Source organism: Mesoplodon mirus, assembly GCF_964341445.2.
Source record: "Mesoplodon mirus genome assembly, chromosome: 11".
Classification (NCBI taxonomy): Eukaryota; Metazoa; Chordata; class Mammalia; order Artiodactyla; family Ziphiidae; genus Mesoplodon; species Mesoplodon mirus.
In genome coordinates this window covers 97542085-97555946 of record NC_138987.1, presented here as the reverse complement: position 1 = coordinate 97555946, position 13862 = coordinate 97542085, and the positions used below count along the sequence as shown (strand labels likewise).

The following is a 13862-nucleotide window of genomic DNA, read 5'->3' as shown; positions in this document are numbered from 1 at the left end:
CCCGAACTGGATTGGCAAACAAGACGTGTGGGAGGGGCCCTACCTCATGGGGAAGTTACTGGCGAGTGGACAGAGGAGTGGAGAGTCCATCTGTCTTGGAAGGAGAGACCACGAGACCCTGCTGGAAGTCTGGCACTGCCGGGCTCAGCCCCGGCGGCAAGGAGAGGGGTAAGCAGAGTTCATTACTCACGGGACTCCAATCTCGAAGATGTTGTTCTGGATCAACTGCTTCCCCAACATGATGATGCTAAGCTGAATGCACAGCTCCATGAGGCAGCCCCCAGGGGCGCACTGCAGGAGGAGGAGAGAAAGGAAGGGGCGGTCAGACCAGGTGGAGCTGAGAGAGGCGAGGGCGTGAAGCAAGCCAGCCCGTGGAGGCGGTAAGGATTGGGGCGGGGCGGGAGGGGCACCTACGAACCCCTAGCCTAGCCGGGCATGAAATACCAGTGGCTCTACTTGCCTCTTCCATGCGGTAGCCGTCAAACACATAAACGTAGCTTCCAGGTCTGCCCACAAACCTGAAACAGAGAAGTGTGAGAAGAGTCAGGGGAAGAGAGAGGAAGTCAGGACTGCCTGAGGGCGTGTCTTCTGAGTGGACCAGCCACTGCCCAATGTTGTTCTTGAAAGGACTGGCCAGGGTGGGTGCTCATCACCCGGGAAGGAGTTCATACCTGTTATCAGCTAACAATCACCCATAACACATGGGCTTCACCTCTTGTGTTTTAGTTTTTATTGGAATATAGTTGATTTTCAATGTTGTGTTAGTTTTTGCTGTACAACAAAGTGAATCAGTTATACATATACCTAGATCCATTCTTTTTTAGATTCTATTCCCCTATAGGCCATTACAGAGTATTGAGCAGAGTTCCCTGTGCTCTACAGTAGGTCCTTATTAGTTATCTGTTTTATATATAGTACTGTGTATGTGTCAATCCCAATCTTCAATGTATTCCTCCCTGCCCCTTACCCCCCGGTAACTGTAAGTTTATTTTCTACATCTGTAACTCTATTTCTGTTCTGTAGGTAAGTTCATTCGTAGCTCTTAACGTGGTCAAATTCCAAGGGTAGGGGATTGAGGCTGGGTCTGGACTGGGGCTGGGGCACTCATGTGTGTGTGTGTGCGTGTGATCATTTCAGAGCCTAAACACAACGAAGTCTGGATTGTCTCTAAGTGCACTGTCGGGCACCTTCTTCCCTCAGCTCGTGTCAAGAATCGAGTTCTGACTGCAATTCCTCCATGAGGGCTTCTGATTTCCCAGGAAATAAAGGCCACGATGGACTAAAGTTGCAAGCGGAGATTCCTGGGACCAGAAAAGAAAAATCCAGACTTCTTACTGAAAATACTTAGAGGAATGGAAGAAGCCTGCCTCATTCCTCTTCTAAGACCTAAGAGTCTATTTTACTGGGGGATAAGAAGATTGAGCAGATGGGGGAGGCAGAGAGCTACTAGCCAACCATGGAACACACAGGTCATCAGAAGAATCCCACTTTCTTGAAATGTCATCCCCTCACCCATCTATTGAAATCCTACTCGTCATTTGAGGCTCAGCTCGACTTTCCTCCTTGGTGAGGTCTCCCTGTCTCTGTTCATAATTAAGTGTTCCCCTAACACTTTCTTTGCACCTTTTTTATGGTACTTACTGCAGATTACACTGTGCTGTTGCCAAGACTATCACAATCACTATTTATCAGAAGTGATTTTACACCCAGGACTGTTATATAATAAAGAATATGATTGGTCATTGTCCCTGATCCCTGGGAGGAGCCTCTAAATCCTTGGAATTTCCCGACAGGAGTGTCTTTGTTATTCATGGTGGGTCCCTGGGACTAGACCTAAGTTTATGCTAATGAGATCACTCAGGATGGGGAGGCCAATGCCAGAAAGACCAACCATGTGATCAGAGAGTTGGGGCTTTGAGCCCAGTAAAAGCAGCCTGACCTCAGCTGGGGGAGAGGGACTGCAGATTGAGTTCAATCCCATGAGCAATGATTCATTCAATCATGCTAGTATAACAGGACCCCAGCAAAAACTGTGGGCACTGAAGCTTGGACGAGCATCCCGGTTGGTGACGCACATTGACGTGCCAGGAAACTGACATGCTGAGGACATCCTGAAGACATGGAAGCTTCTTTTCAGGATGCTCCTAGACCTTACCCTACGTGCCTCTCCCGTCTGTCGCTTTGGATTTGTATCTCTTTGTGATAAATAACACCATAATTTTAAGAATAGCACATTCCAAGCTCTATAAGTTGTTCTAGTGAATTATCAAACCCAAGGGGTTAGTGGCTGCAGCCAGTTGGGCAGAACCATCGTGGCCTGAGAGCCCCAGAGCTTGCAGTACTGTCTGAGGTAAGGGCAGTCTTGTGGGAGACTGTGCTCCTAATCTGTGAAGTCCACACTAACTCTGAGTAGTTGCCATCAGACCTGTATTGCAAGATCTGAGAGCCACTGGCTAGCCATGAAATTCCCTCCTGTCACAGCCTCAAAGTTGAGAGACACAAATTCCTCTAAGACTAACCCTTCAGGGCCCAGAGCCGAATCACTGCAGTGTTTCCCATGTTATCAGAATCTGAAGATGCTAATCCAAAATGATTTAGTGCAGCCAGGTGGCCAAGGGAGTGGGGAATGGGGCCAAGGGTGTAAACTGACAATGGAGACAGGCTGACTCCAGTGGAGGGCTCAGCCTTCATGACCAATTGCCCTCCCATGTATGGCACTGAGATACTCACCTCCCCTTGAAAAAGGCCACATAGAAGATGGGTGAGTAGGCATTGACAAACTTTAGCAAGAAAGCCTTGAGTACCAGGCGCTCTTCAAACGTCTGCTCTGTTTTTGGAACCTCTGAAAGAGAAGAGCAAAGCTGATCAGACTGAGAGACAGATTTCTCACCTCTCCAGAGTTGTGACCCTGTGACGTGAGCCATTATCTGTCAGTTTACTCCTTCAGAGTAGAAACTAAGAGATCCATCTCTCTCGCACCTTAGAACTGACTTCATCTGGGAGGTCCCAAATGGTCTTCCAGGTAATATGAGGCCACCGAAGGCCAAGCGTACATACGATCATCACCTGTCTCTTTCCGCTGCCCTCCTCTTATCCACGCAAGCAATGGTTTCACACTGGGCTCCTCAAAGAGGGGTCTGGGGTCTGGGCAAACAGAGCATCCTCCCACCACCCTTGCTTCATCAAGAGGAATTCAGCTTTTACCTGCTTACTTGCCACTTCTACAGAGATTTTACTTGAACAAACATCCCTGACAGAAAGGCTTGTTAACCAGTGAACAGAAGTCAAGAAGCAGTAAAAGCTTGTCTAAGGAGATTGCCCTAGGCAGACATGAGCCCCCGGGCACCTGTGGCCCTGGGAGGGGACTTGAGAATGAGAAAGCTTAGTGACTACCATCACTATTGTGATCCTGGCCTTGATTTTCCCCTAAGGCTGAAAGAAGGGAAAACGAAGAGTTACTCGTCCTGGTCCCCATGAGAAATGTGGTGTCAGTCTTGGAGAGTCAGCAACACTGAAAACTTCTTCATTCTCCAAATCTCCTCTCCATCCTAAAACCCACGTTAGTTCACTGATGTTGGTAAACAGTCCTAGAGGCCCTGGCAGGCCATGCTGAACCCACAGAGCTCCCAGCCCCTCTCAGCTGTGTGTTGAGGGGAGGGATGATTTGCTTGTTTTGTTTTGCTACAGAGATGGCTGTAGGAGCAGATTTTAGCATCAGACATATATGAGTTCAAATGCTAGATGTAATTAGAGAAGTGAAGTTATATAAAAAGGAGAATGATACCACCTTCACAGGGTTGCCCTGAAGACACAATGGGAATGCTCATAGAGCACTTGGCCAGGTGCTTGGCACTTAGCAGACCTCAATAAATGATGCTGTCCTAAGCGTCATCATCATCACCATCACCATCAACATCACCACCATCAACATCACCATCATCACCACCATCACCATCATCACCACCATCATCATCATCACCATCATCATCATCACCACCGTCATCATCACCATCATCACCATCACCATCATCATCATCACCACCATCATCGTCATCACCATCATGCAGGTCCAGCAGCCCTGCTTTCCACAGCACAGTTGGGCCATCACAGGCTGGATGTTTGTGCACATGACTAACCCCCTGAGGTTCCAGGCATCATTTCCAGGTGATTACTGACCACTTTCTACCAATCGATGGAGAACATGGCTGGTAGGTGATCCTGCTGGCAAGAGGATTCTGCTGGCAGAGATCACCTGTAGGTGAACCTCTGTCCCCAACCCACAGAACCAGAGCCCAAGCTTTCTGAGGTCCTCCAGACAATTCTGGCAATAGCATTGCCTGCTAGGGAGTCTGGAGACATCGTCATTAATTCTACAGGAGATGAGGTTGGAAATATCTACCATGATATTCCTCGGCCAATAGATGGCTTTGTGGTTTTCTCCTTCCTACCACACATGGACAGACACATGTGCAACCCCATGGATAAAAGTGCTGGGCAATTGCACTGCCTAGCCCAGTAAGCATCTGGATAATGCCTTGTACTCACCATTTATGGTTAACACTGCCACTTCTGCCAGCTCTTCTTTAATTTACATATGTTAGCAAAGCCCCTTCAAACTTTAACCTAGAAGGCCTTCCCCTCCCTGCTACAAATCCTGCCCTACAAAGAGGCCAGGACCACCCTGTTGATTTATACTCATCACGCCCTCCCCAAGCTCCAGATACACATCCACTTCTTCAACCTGACTCTGACTAAAGGAAACAATTTTCGCTCTGACTAAAGGAAACAATTCTGAGGCCCAGGTGGAAGTGCCTGCCATCGAGTTCTAAGGTCACTTTCGGTTTTAAGATCTCATAACTCTGAACCCCGAAGTGGCTGTTAACCTCATCACCTTCCCCACCCCCATCCCACCCGCCCCCACCATGTACGGCTTGGATGGCTTTTTCACAATGAGTGAGGTCAGAGAGATACATCTTCTGGGAGGACCACAGCTGGTGTCAGATGTATAGTACTCTACTGTGCACGTTTATTGAGTTAATGAATGACATGACGTGACATAAAAAAAACATTATTTGGAAGAAGTAAATACTGAAGCATTTGTCATTTACTAAAAATTCCCTGTCACATGACCAGGAGGGCAAAGCCTAAGGAGGGACCTTTGTCTGTTGAGCAGGATAACGGTGTGAAGATATGAGAGGAGCAGCCAGAGTTAAATTCCCTAGTTAAGAGAAGAGACAGGGGTGCTGGAGGTAGATGCAGGACCCAAAAAAGGCGAGAGCCAGGGCTCTGGGAGGGGGAAGGGTGGAGAGGGGGATGAGGGGGGCTGCTGCTTGAGAAGGTGGGGGGTGCCTGGTGGAAATTTCCATTAATTTCTGCTGTGTAATTTGTAGTGTGACCCCCTCATTTGCCTCTTCACAGACTCTCCAGTAAAGACTCACGACAACTGCGTTCCTTACCAGTGTCAAAGAATCCTGGATGGGTTCTTAGGGGAGGGAGGTGCCAAAGGGCTGAGTCCGACTTCAAGATGAGAACAGGGGCGTGAACAGAGGCTCCCCGCCATACCCTGTTGTAGCTGGGTTACAAAAAGGAGAGAGACTGGGGACAGAGAGGCAGAGAGAAAGGAGGAGGGGGAGGAGGAGAAGGGGAAGGGGGAAGAGGGAGGGAGGGAGGGTAGATGAAGAAAGTCACCGCCTATCAGTAAACAAAGGACGTAGCAGCCATCGAGTCATCAGCCAGTGCAGCCACCCTGGACTGTGCACCCTGAACGGACTCAGGACGGAGAAAAGCAGGACACTGACCCTAGACAGTTAAGGTGCATATCAAAGAGATGATTTCAAGGAGCCCAGACTCTTGCATCTTCTCAAACTTAGAAAAGCGCTAAATTCATTAACTTGTCTGTTTTTCTTTAACTAACAGTAATCTTTCGATGGTCCAACTACCTGGTTTTTGTTGCAGAAACTCCTGTGTATCTGGGCTCCCCCCTCACCTCTTCTGAGCAGTCCCTCAGAGCTACCTGAGAGGCTGCCTCCCGGGCTTAAGTGATCAGAAAGTCCACTGAATAAAACATAATGCTCAACGTTTAGGTTGTGCATGTTTTTCAGTGGACGGAAGGAAGGAAGAAGGAAGGAAGGAAGGCGGGCCGGAAGGGAAGGAGGGCGGGAGGGACCACTTTCAACAGGCGTTTGAGCCTCTGCCCAACCAATTCAACAATAACTTAATAACATCTTGTGTCTCAATTTTAAATAGTTTTGGGGTAAGAAAATGAAAACTGAGGTCACTTGAAAAGTAATCAGGTCTGAGGATCGAAAAATTTGGAAAACTCACCTTGTAAATGTGGCTAGAAGGGGATTAAGGATGAGGTACAGAGAAGCACGTGTCTTTGATTTTCTTTTATAATTGCCTTTGAACTCTTTGTATGCAGACCCCCCAATCCCTACAGGAATTCCCTCTAAGTTCTCTGGAAAGAGAATCCAGTCCCTTCAGAGCTCTTTCCTCCAACTGGAAATGAGTGACTTCCTTCCTCCATCCTGATAAATCATGGGTCTGGTTATTATTTATTAGGTTTATTTCTAAAAACAGCCTGTGCCTATGCTTTTAAGGCCATGAGCCACCATAAATAATGGGCATTTCCAATAAACAATCCAAATCCCCTTGATAGGCCACTAAATCAGTCGAGGGTCCCACAGCAGAGAAGCTCTGCGGCCATGCTGGGTGCTTTGCTGAGACTTCTGGGGAAGGCGGGGGGGTCCCAGGGAACGCGGCCCCGGGGAGGGAGAGAATGGGGGTCCTGGAGCTCCCTGCAAATTTGGGTCTCTTTTTATTTTTTCTCGGTACGTGGGCCTCTCACTGTTGTGGCCTCTCCCATTGCAGAACACAGGCTCCAGACGCCCAGGCTCGGCGGCCATGGCTCACGGGTCCAGCCGCTACACGGCATGTGGGATCTTCCCAGACCGGGGCACGAACCCATGTCCCCTGCATCGGCAGGTGGACTCTCAACCACTGCACCACCAGGGAAGCCCCCCCCCGTTTTTTTTTTTGATTGAAGTATAATTAGCTGATTTACAATGTTGTGCCCATCTTAGAATAGGTCTCTTCCAACAGCCAACATGAGGAGCCTCACCCACCTACAACAGTGAAACGGAACCGGTTTTTCAGGGTCCTTCTGGGGTGGGATGATGTCTACAGCACAGTTAGGGCACTTCAGGACACTGGGCACCATCCCCTGATAGGACACAGAATCTGGAGTGGTCCCAAACTGAGCCCATGAGAAAATGGACTAGCCTTGTGTTTCATAAAACTCCAAATAAAGTGTCTTTAGATATCAATTGCTACAGGGATGGAGAGGAGGAGAGTCAACATGGAGAGAGTGTGAGAAGGGTGAATGCAACCCCTCTCCAGCATTCACAGGCTCCTGAAATCTCACCTCCCCCAGGAAGCCACCCCAGGTTGACTGGAGGCCATCTGAGAGTTTCACCTGCTCACCACCAGCTGGAGCAGATTTCAGACAAAGGGCGGACTCTAGGACCAGGAGAGACCATCAGGGAATTCCTGTGTGGCGCCCTTACCCAACCCCCTTTCTTTTAAGTGTTAAACCTCTGATGCATTGTGTCATGAAAAAATATGAGTATAAATGACCCAGCTGTAAACTGCCTTGGAAAATAATTAGTATGAAAGCCCAAGTGAGTCTCAGGGGCCAGCTCAGAATTCCAAGTCCCCAGAGCACCATCCTCGTCATATGGAAACAGCATGGCGAGCAAGAGGATGGCAGCTGCAGAATCGGAATTTTGGAAGAGCAGCTCATCCTCATGGGTGTCCCTGACAATCCAGCAGATACAGAATGATGGCGACAAGACAGAAAGGCGACATCCAGGTGTGAACTTCAACCAGTTCCAGCCCTGGCATGGCTCTGGGAAGGATGGAAGCTGTGTCAGAAAGCAAAGGCGCCACAGCACTCCCTGCCTCTCCCCCAGGACAGATCCAGCTTTTACAAACCACAGTGTTTCCCGACAGCCCAGTCATCTGGCCTTCCCTCTGTTTGTGTGTGGGGTGAGGTGTGTGGGTTTGGGGGTGGAGGTGATCCCAACCTCCTGTGTGACGTTGTTGCCTTGTTTATGCCATGGGGAGGGAATCACTCTGGCAGAAGCCAGCCAGCTGGATAACCAGGCAGCCAGTGCATTGTCCCAGGGCACTGAGTGCCCCAGAGCTGGAGATTATGGATGGGTGTTCCTGAGATACCCCTGGAGCCCTAGAGAGTTTCTAAGCACAAGGGACCCCACCCTTAGAGTCAGGAAGATGACGGCTGCCCCCAGACAAAGGGACGGGAGGCCTACTGTGCTCTAGCAGCCCAGCCCCAGGTGACAGTACATATTAAGGAAACGGGACACAAAAGGGAGCAAAAGCACCTGCAGAGAGAGAGGGAGACAGACGGAGAGCAGTGTTCTGTTACAGGGCGTCCCTGAGAACTCCAAGGCGCTGTGCAACGCTTGACACGGGGTCCCCATTCAACTGCTCCATCCACTCTATGGGGATGCTCTCCTCGTGGCAATGAGGGAGCAGGGAGAGAACAGGTCGGTGTGCCCGGGTCACAACCGCAGACACAACCCCTGTGGGGTCATCTGGCAAACACACTCGCTGGTCTAGAAACCGAGCCCCCGGCGAGCAGAGGTGGAGTAATCCCCTCTCAGTCCATCCCCTGGTGTCTTCCCAGGGGAAGATCACCCAAAGGGAATGTTTTTACCTTTTCCATCGTTATCTTTTTTTTATTCAACAAATGTCCACCAAGTGACCATCGTGTGCCAGGGAATACAGCCGTGCGCCAGATCAGTGAGCTCCCTGCCATGTGGTGCGTACACGGTCCAGAAGAGGGAGGGGGCGTGTCGGAGGGCAGTGAGTACTGCTGGAATCGCAGGGAGATGAGAAGGGGGAGGAAAAGGCGACAGGAAGACTGTTTCAGTCAGAGTGGCCAGGAGAGGTCTCTGAATGAGGAGCTGGGGGCAGGGATGGAACACACAGTCCCAGGGGCTGGGGCATTCGGAGTGACGAGGAAGTATGAGGAAGAGGGATGGAGAGGAAGGGGCTCTGGAGCCACCGGAAGGATCTGAGCTTCACTCCTCGTATGTCTCATTGCTACACCACATTGCTGTCGGATGCTGGCCTTGTCTCATCGGACAGGAGAGGCTGGACCACTGCTGAGATGGTCCCTCCACACCGCCGGTCCCAGACAGCTCACTGGTCTCTTTAAGGAAGGACCGTCCTCTCCTTCAGAGGAAGCTCCATCAAGGGTCTGCAGCTATCAGGGTGCCCTGCAGCTATCAGGACACATAAATACCTGCATCTGCATCTCCAAGATGTCATTCATCACACAGACCCAGACTCCCTTCTCCCTGGAAATCCACCCTAGTTGCATACAGATTCACGGGACACACAGTGGGAAGTCACCTTATGGGTGAGTCAGAGTGATGCTGAGTGTCAGAAGGACCCCAGGAAAGGAAGCGTGTGTGTGCGGGCATGGAGTGGGGGACAGAAGCGGAAGCAGAGAGACCAACCAGGACTGTGTGGCTGTCCAGGCGGGACACGACCAGTATCAGGAGCGAGCTCGTGAGAACTGATCAGAGCTGGGAAACGTCTGAAGGTGGACGAGACAATACTTACCAGACGGGAGTTTAGGGGTGAAGAAAAGAGCGATCTAGGAGGATGCTTGGGTTCTGGTAAGAGCGCGTGAGCGCTGCTTCCTGAGATGGGAAGAATGATGAAAGCGACAGGTTTGGAGGGAAAACTGAGAGTTCAAAGTTAGACTCACTGAGTCACTGAGGCTGTATGCTTCTGTGCTCATGCCCCAAGGCGGGTGGGGCTTTGTGTGACTTGAGAACCATCCCCCAAAGCACCTGGCCAGCTCTGAGGCATCAGATCCTCAGGCAAGCCACAGCCTGCAGTGGGCGATTCCCCAGGTCCTCTCTGCTCTGGTCCTCTGTGCTCTACGGCACTACCGCGGAGCCTATGACAAGGGGAGAGGAGGTCCTGGGCTGGGAGCAGGAAGACCTTTCTGTCCCACTTTCCCGCAGAGACGTGATTTACCTTTCTGAACCCCACCATCCTAACTCCTAACATGGCACCTTCCTGAAACATCTGTTGTGAAGTCCAAGCAGAAGTATGGAAAGCACGGAGCACCGTGTAAGGTTGCAAACACCTGCTGTTAGTGGGACGCTGGAGCAAGGCACTCTACTAGACTTTTCATGTGTACATTTGTTTCCACTTCCTTGGTGAGAGAAATGCCAGAAGGTTACCCGAGAATCTCTGACCGAGCCCTCTTGGAAGGCTGGGGTGGGCTGGCATCACTTGGGGTGATGAGGGCCCCCCTAGTCACTGAGGGTCACCTCCCTCAAGGAGAGGTGGGACGAGGTATCATCAGATCTACTGTGTTTTGAAAGTTTAAGAAGACAGGCTGTATGCAACTAGGGTGGATTTCCAGGGAGAAGGGAGTCTGGGTCTGTGTGACGAATGACATCTTGGAGATGCGGATGCAGGTATTGTGTGTCCTGATAGCTGCAGGGCACCCTGATAGCTGCAGACCCTCGATGGAGCTTCCTCTGAAGGAGAGGACGGTCCTTCCTTAAAGAGACCAGTGAGCTGTCTGGGACCGGCGGTGTGGAGGGACCATCTCAGCAGTGGTCCAGCCTCTCCTGTCCGATGAGACAAGGCCAGCATCCGACAGCAATGTGGTGTAGCAATGAGACACACGAGCAGTGAAGGGCTGGCCATACTCCAGGTATTTCCCTGTTGAAGCACGGATGGTGCCCTGACCCTCCTCTGTTAGTCAGCATCGCACCAGGAAACAGAGTTTACCTCAGATGGTTCAGAGGAAGGGATTTTAACGAAGGCACAGTTTTGCCAGAGGTGAGGGCAAATCAGGGAAGAAATGGCCCCAATTCCATCTCCTCTACCCCCTAAGCTCCTTCCACTGCTTCCCATTGGCTGAGCCCAGCCACCAGTCAGTGTGGGGTACCTGGTGATAGAATCTGCTGGGCCTCGGGGCACAGACCACGGTGGACGCAGGGGGAGAAGGGGCCTGGAGGGAAATGATGGCCAACAGAGCATGACCACCATGACCCCCTTGCTTCTCATGGATTCAGGCTCTGGGTTCTCAGAAAACTCAAAGAAAGGGAGAGGAATGTATGGGGCTTCTTGCTAAAAGGAAAAATGAGAGAGACATGTTCATAGTTACAGCTCAAGTTTGGAAGGAATTCTTGCCAGTTGTATTAAACTATTATAAAAGTAGCAGTGTTATTAATAATCGTTCCATATAACTGGAATGGATTGTTCCACAAACGCAGGCTATAACCTTGCTCGTGTCTTCTGCATTACTAGAAGCAGCCTCCCACCACCCCTTCTGCTTCCCAGACAACATTTACAGTTACTTTAAGCCAACATCACGGAGGGGGGCCCTCAAACAATGGCAGAATCTACCCTGGCCACACCCTTCCCCTGGCCTCCCAGATGGGACCAGCAGGAGGCCACCCAGGCAGTCAGGAGCTGGTGGCAGACCAGGAAAACAACCCAGCAGACATGACTCTAAGCCAGTTTTCAAATTGCCAGCACTGTGGTCTCCCCACCCGGAAGGCATAGGTCTCAGACCAGCCCACACACATCCACACGCATCCACACACATCCACACGTATCCACGCGCATCCACACGCATGCACATGCATCCACACGTATCCACATGCATCCACATGGGTCCTTGCTCCGGAAGCACGCTCCTGTGCAGGCCTAGGCTGCAGGGAAGCCGACTCCCCTCACACCAGCACTCAGAGCCAAGAAAGCAGTCCTTCACCCTGCGCTCTGAAAACACACGTCGTGCACATTTGATGGGAAATTAGATCCATCCCTGTACACCCAAAATGTTTCTCTTTAAAGAATGTGTGATGTCCCGGCGGCCTTTGGTTCTGAGTTTCCCCCTCCTTTTCATTTCTTCCCTCTCTTCTCTCCTCAGTGGTCAGATGCAGCCTGTGCAGAGGATGGCTTAGAACTGGATGCACAATTCTGGACTCGGGACTTCCTGGTGGCACTTCAATTCTTCCAAAAAAGGGTTTTTAAAAAAAATTTAATAAAGCACGTGAGACCCCAAAGTCTGCAAACCTGCGGAGGTCTCCTCATGCCTGCGGGCCTGCATGGGGGGCTGGCTCCCACTGTCTCCCCACTTGTCCCCACCCCAGCGACCTGACGTTCTCATGGGTGGGGTGCGTCGCATTTTAAATCTTCTGGAGCCTCTGATGTGTTTTCTTCTGCTTTCTAAACACATTTAGAATTTTCCGAGGCCAAAGGACAGCTACGTATTACCAGGCAGTGGGGTGCTGTGGTCTCCGCAAGGACACCAAGGCCAGGGTCCTCACCACTCACAGCCAGAGGACCTTGGGCCTGTGGGAGGGTTGAGACCACCCTCACCCTTGGGGCTATTTTGAGGATTAAATATACTAATATACAGAAAGTGCTTCGAACAGGGCCTGGCACAGGCTGTGTGTGTGTGTGTGTGTGTGCGTGTGCATGTGTGCACACACGTGTGTGCGCATGGGCACACCACTATTAACTATGGGTCTTGGTCAAGTTTCTAAACCTCTTCAGACCCCTCATAAATAAAGTGAAAGAAACAACCAGTTCCGGGCGCTAATGTGAAAATTAGGTGAAACACTGTACATACAATGCCCGCTGATGCCTGGTACACAATGGGTGTCAGTAAAATCAGATCCTTTCCCCATCTCTCCTTTTGTCACTTCCCTGCCCCCGCATTGGTAGCAACACTCAGGAGCTGTGTTATCAGCAATATTTAAACAACTCACAAACACAGCCTTTTCCTAAGAACTGGAGGCTTTGATTTGACACGATAATTGTGCCTCAGGTACACACACAGTGAGCCCAACCCTGTAACTAGGAGAGACTCAGTGCAGAGTAAAGATGAATCATACAGCCCCACACACAAGCCAGCACTTTGCAGAGTTTGAAAGGAGACGAGGGGGAAGGAGGGGACGAGGAGAAGCTGGAGTCAGAGAACGACGCTGACAAAGACAAGCTCGTGGCAGCTGGATTATTCAGCTGAGAAGCCTGGTGTCAGCCCTGCCTTCCTCACTCTGCCTGGACCTAGAGTGCACATAAGGCCCCTTCTAGGCCAAGCCGGACCCATGCCTATGTCAGTCATGACAAGACCCTACCGTTTCAGGAACACTAGACATCATACTCCCCAAGCTTGGGCTCGGAAGCTCATTGCCTCACGGGCACAGCGTACCCTGTGCCCTGACCCAAGTAGGAAGCTGCAATGGTCTGAATGTTTGTGTTCCCCCAAATTCACATGTTGAAATCCCAACCCCCAAAGGTGATGGTATTGGGAGGTAGGGTCTTTGGGAGGTGCTTAGGTCATGAGGGTGGAGCCCTCATGAATGGGATTAGTGCCCTTATAAAAGAGACCCCACAGAGCTCCCTCGCCCCTTCCACCACATGAGGACACGGCAAGGAGATAGCCATCTGTAACCCAGAAGAGGGCTTTCACCAGGACCCGGCCATGCTGGCACCCTCATCCTGGACTTCCAGCCTCCAGAAGTCTGAGACATGAGTTTCTGTTATCAGACACCCAGTCCACGGTATTTTGTTATAGCAGCCTGAACAGACTGAGACAGGAGCATACCTTGAGCTGGTCTGCATGGGGACCCCTGTTGTCTTACCTCAGACCCTGGCCTGCCAAGATGCCCGAGCCCCATCCTGTTTGCCTGGGTGTCTGGTGTCCTAATGTCCTGCCCAGCTCTTGCTTGCTTCCTCTTCCAGGAACTGGATCCTTTCCCTATAACCCCCTGTGGCCCCTCCAGGAAAGAACAGAT

The 13862-nt window shown here is 50.9% G+C and overlaps 1 protein-coding gene across 1 annotated transcript in view; it reads right to left on the bottom strand.

Moving 5' to 3' along the window:
- ANO2 (anoctamin 2) overlaps positions 1 to 13862 on the bottom strand; it is a gene marked incomplete at both ends in the record, with an annotated part of 328154 nt that overhangs the window by 59257 nt on the left and 255035 nt on the right. Inside the window, 3 exons of the mRNA XM_082634789.1 lie at positions 191 to 291; positions 461 to 518; positions 2731 to 2842. Coding sequence (XP_082490915.1) covers positions 191 to 291; positions 461 to 518; positions 2731 to 2842 — 271 coding nt within the window. The remainder of the gene's footprint in view (positions 1 to 190; positions 292 to 460; positions 519 to 2730; positions 2843 to 13862) is intronic.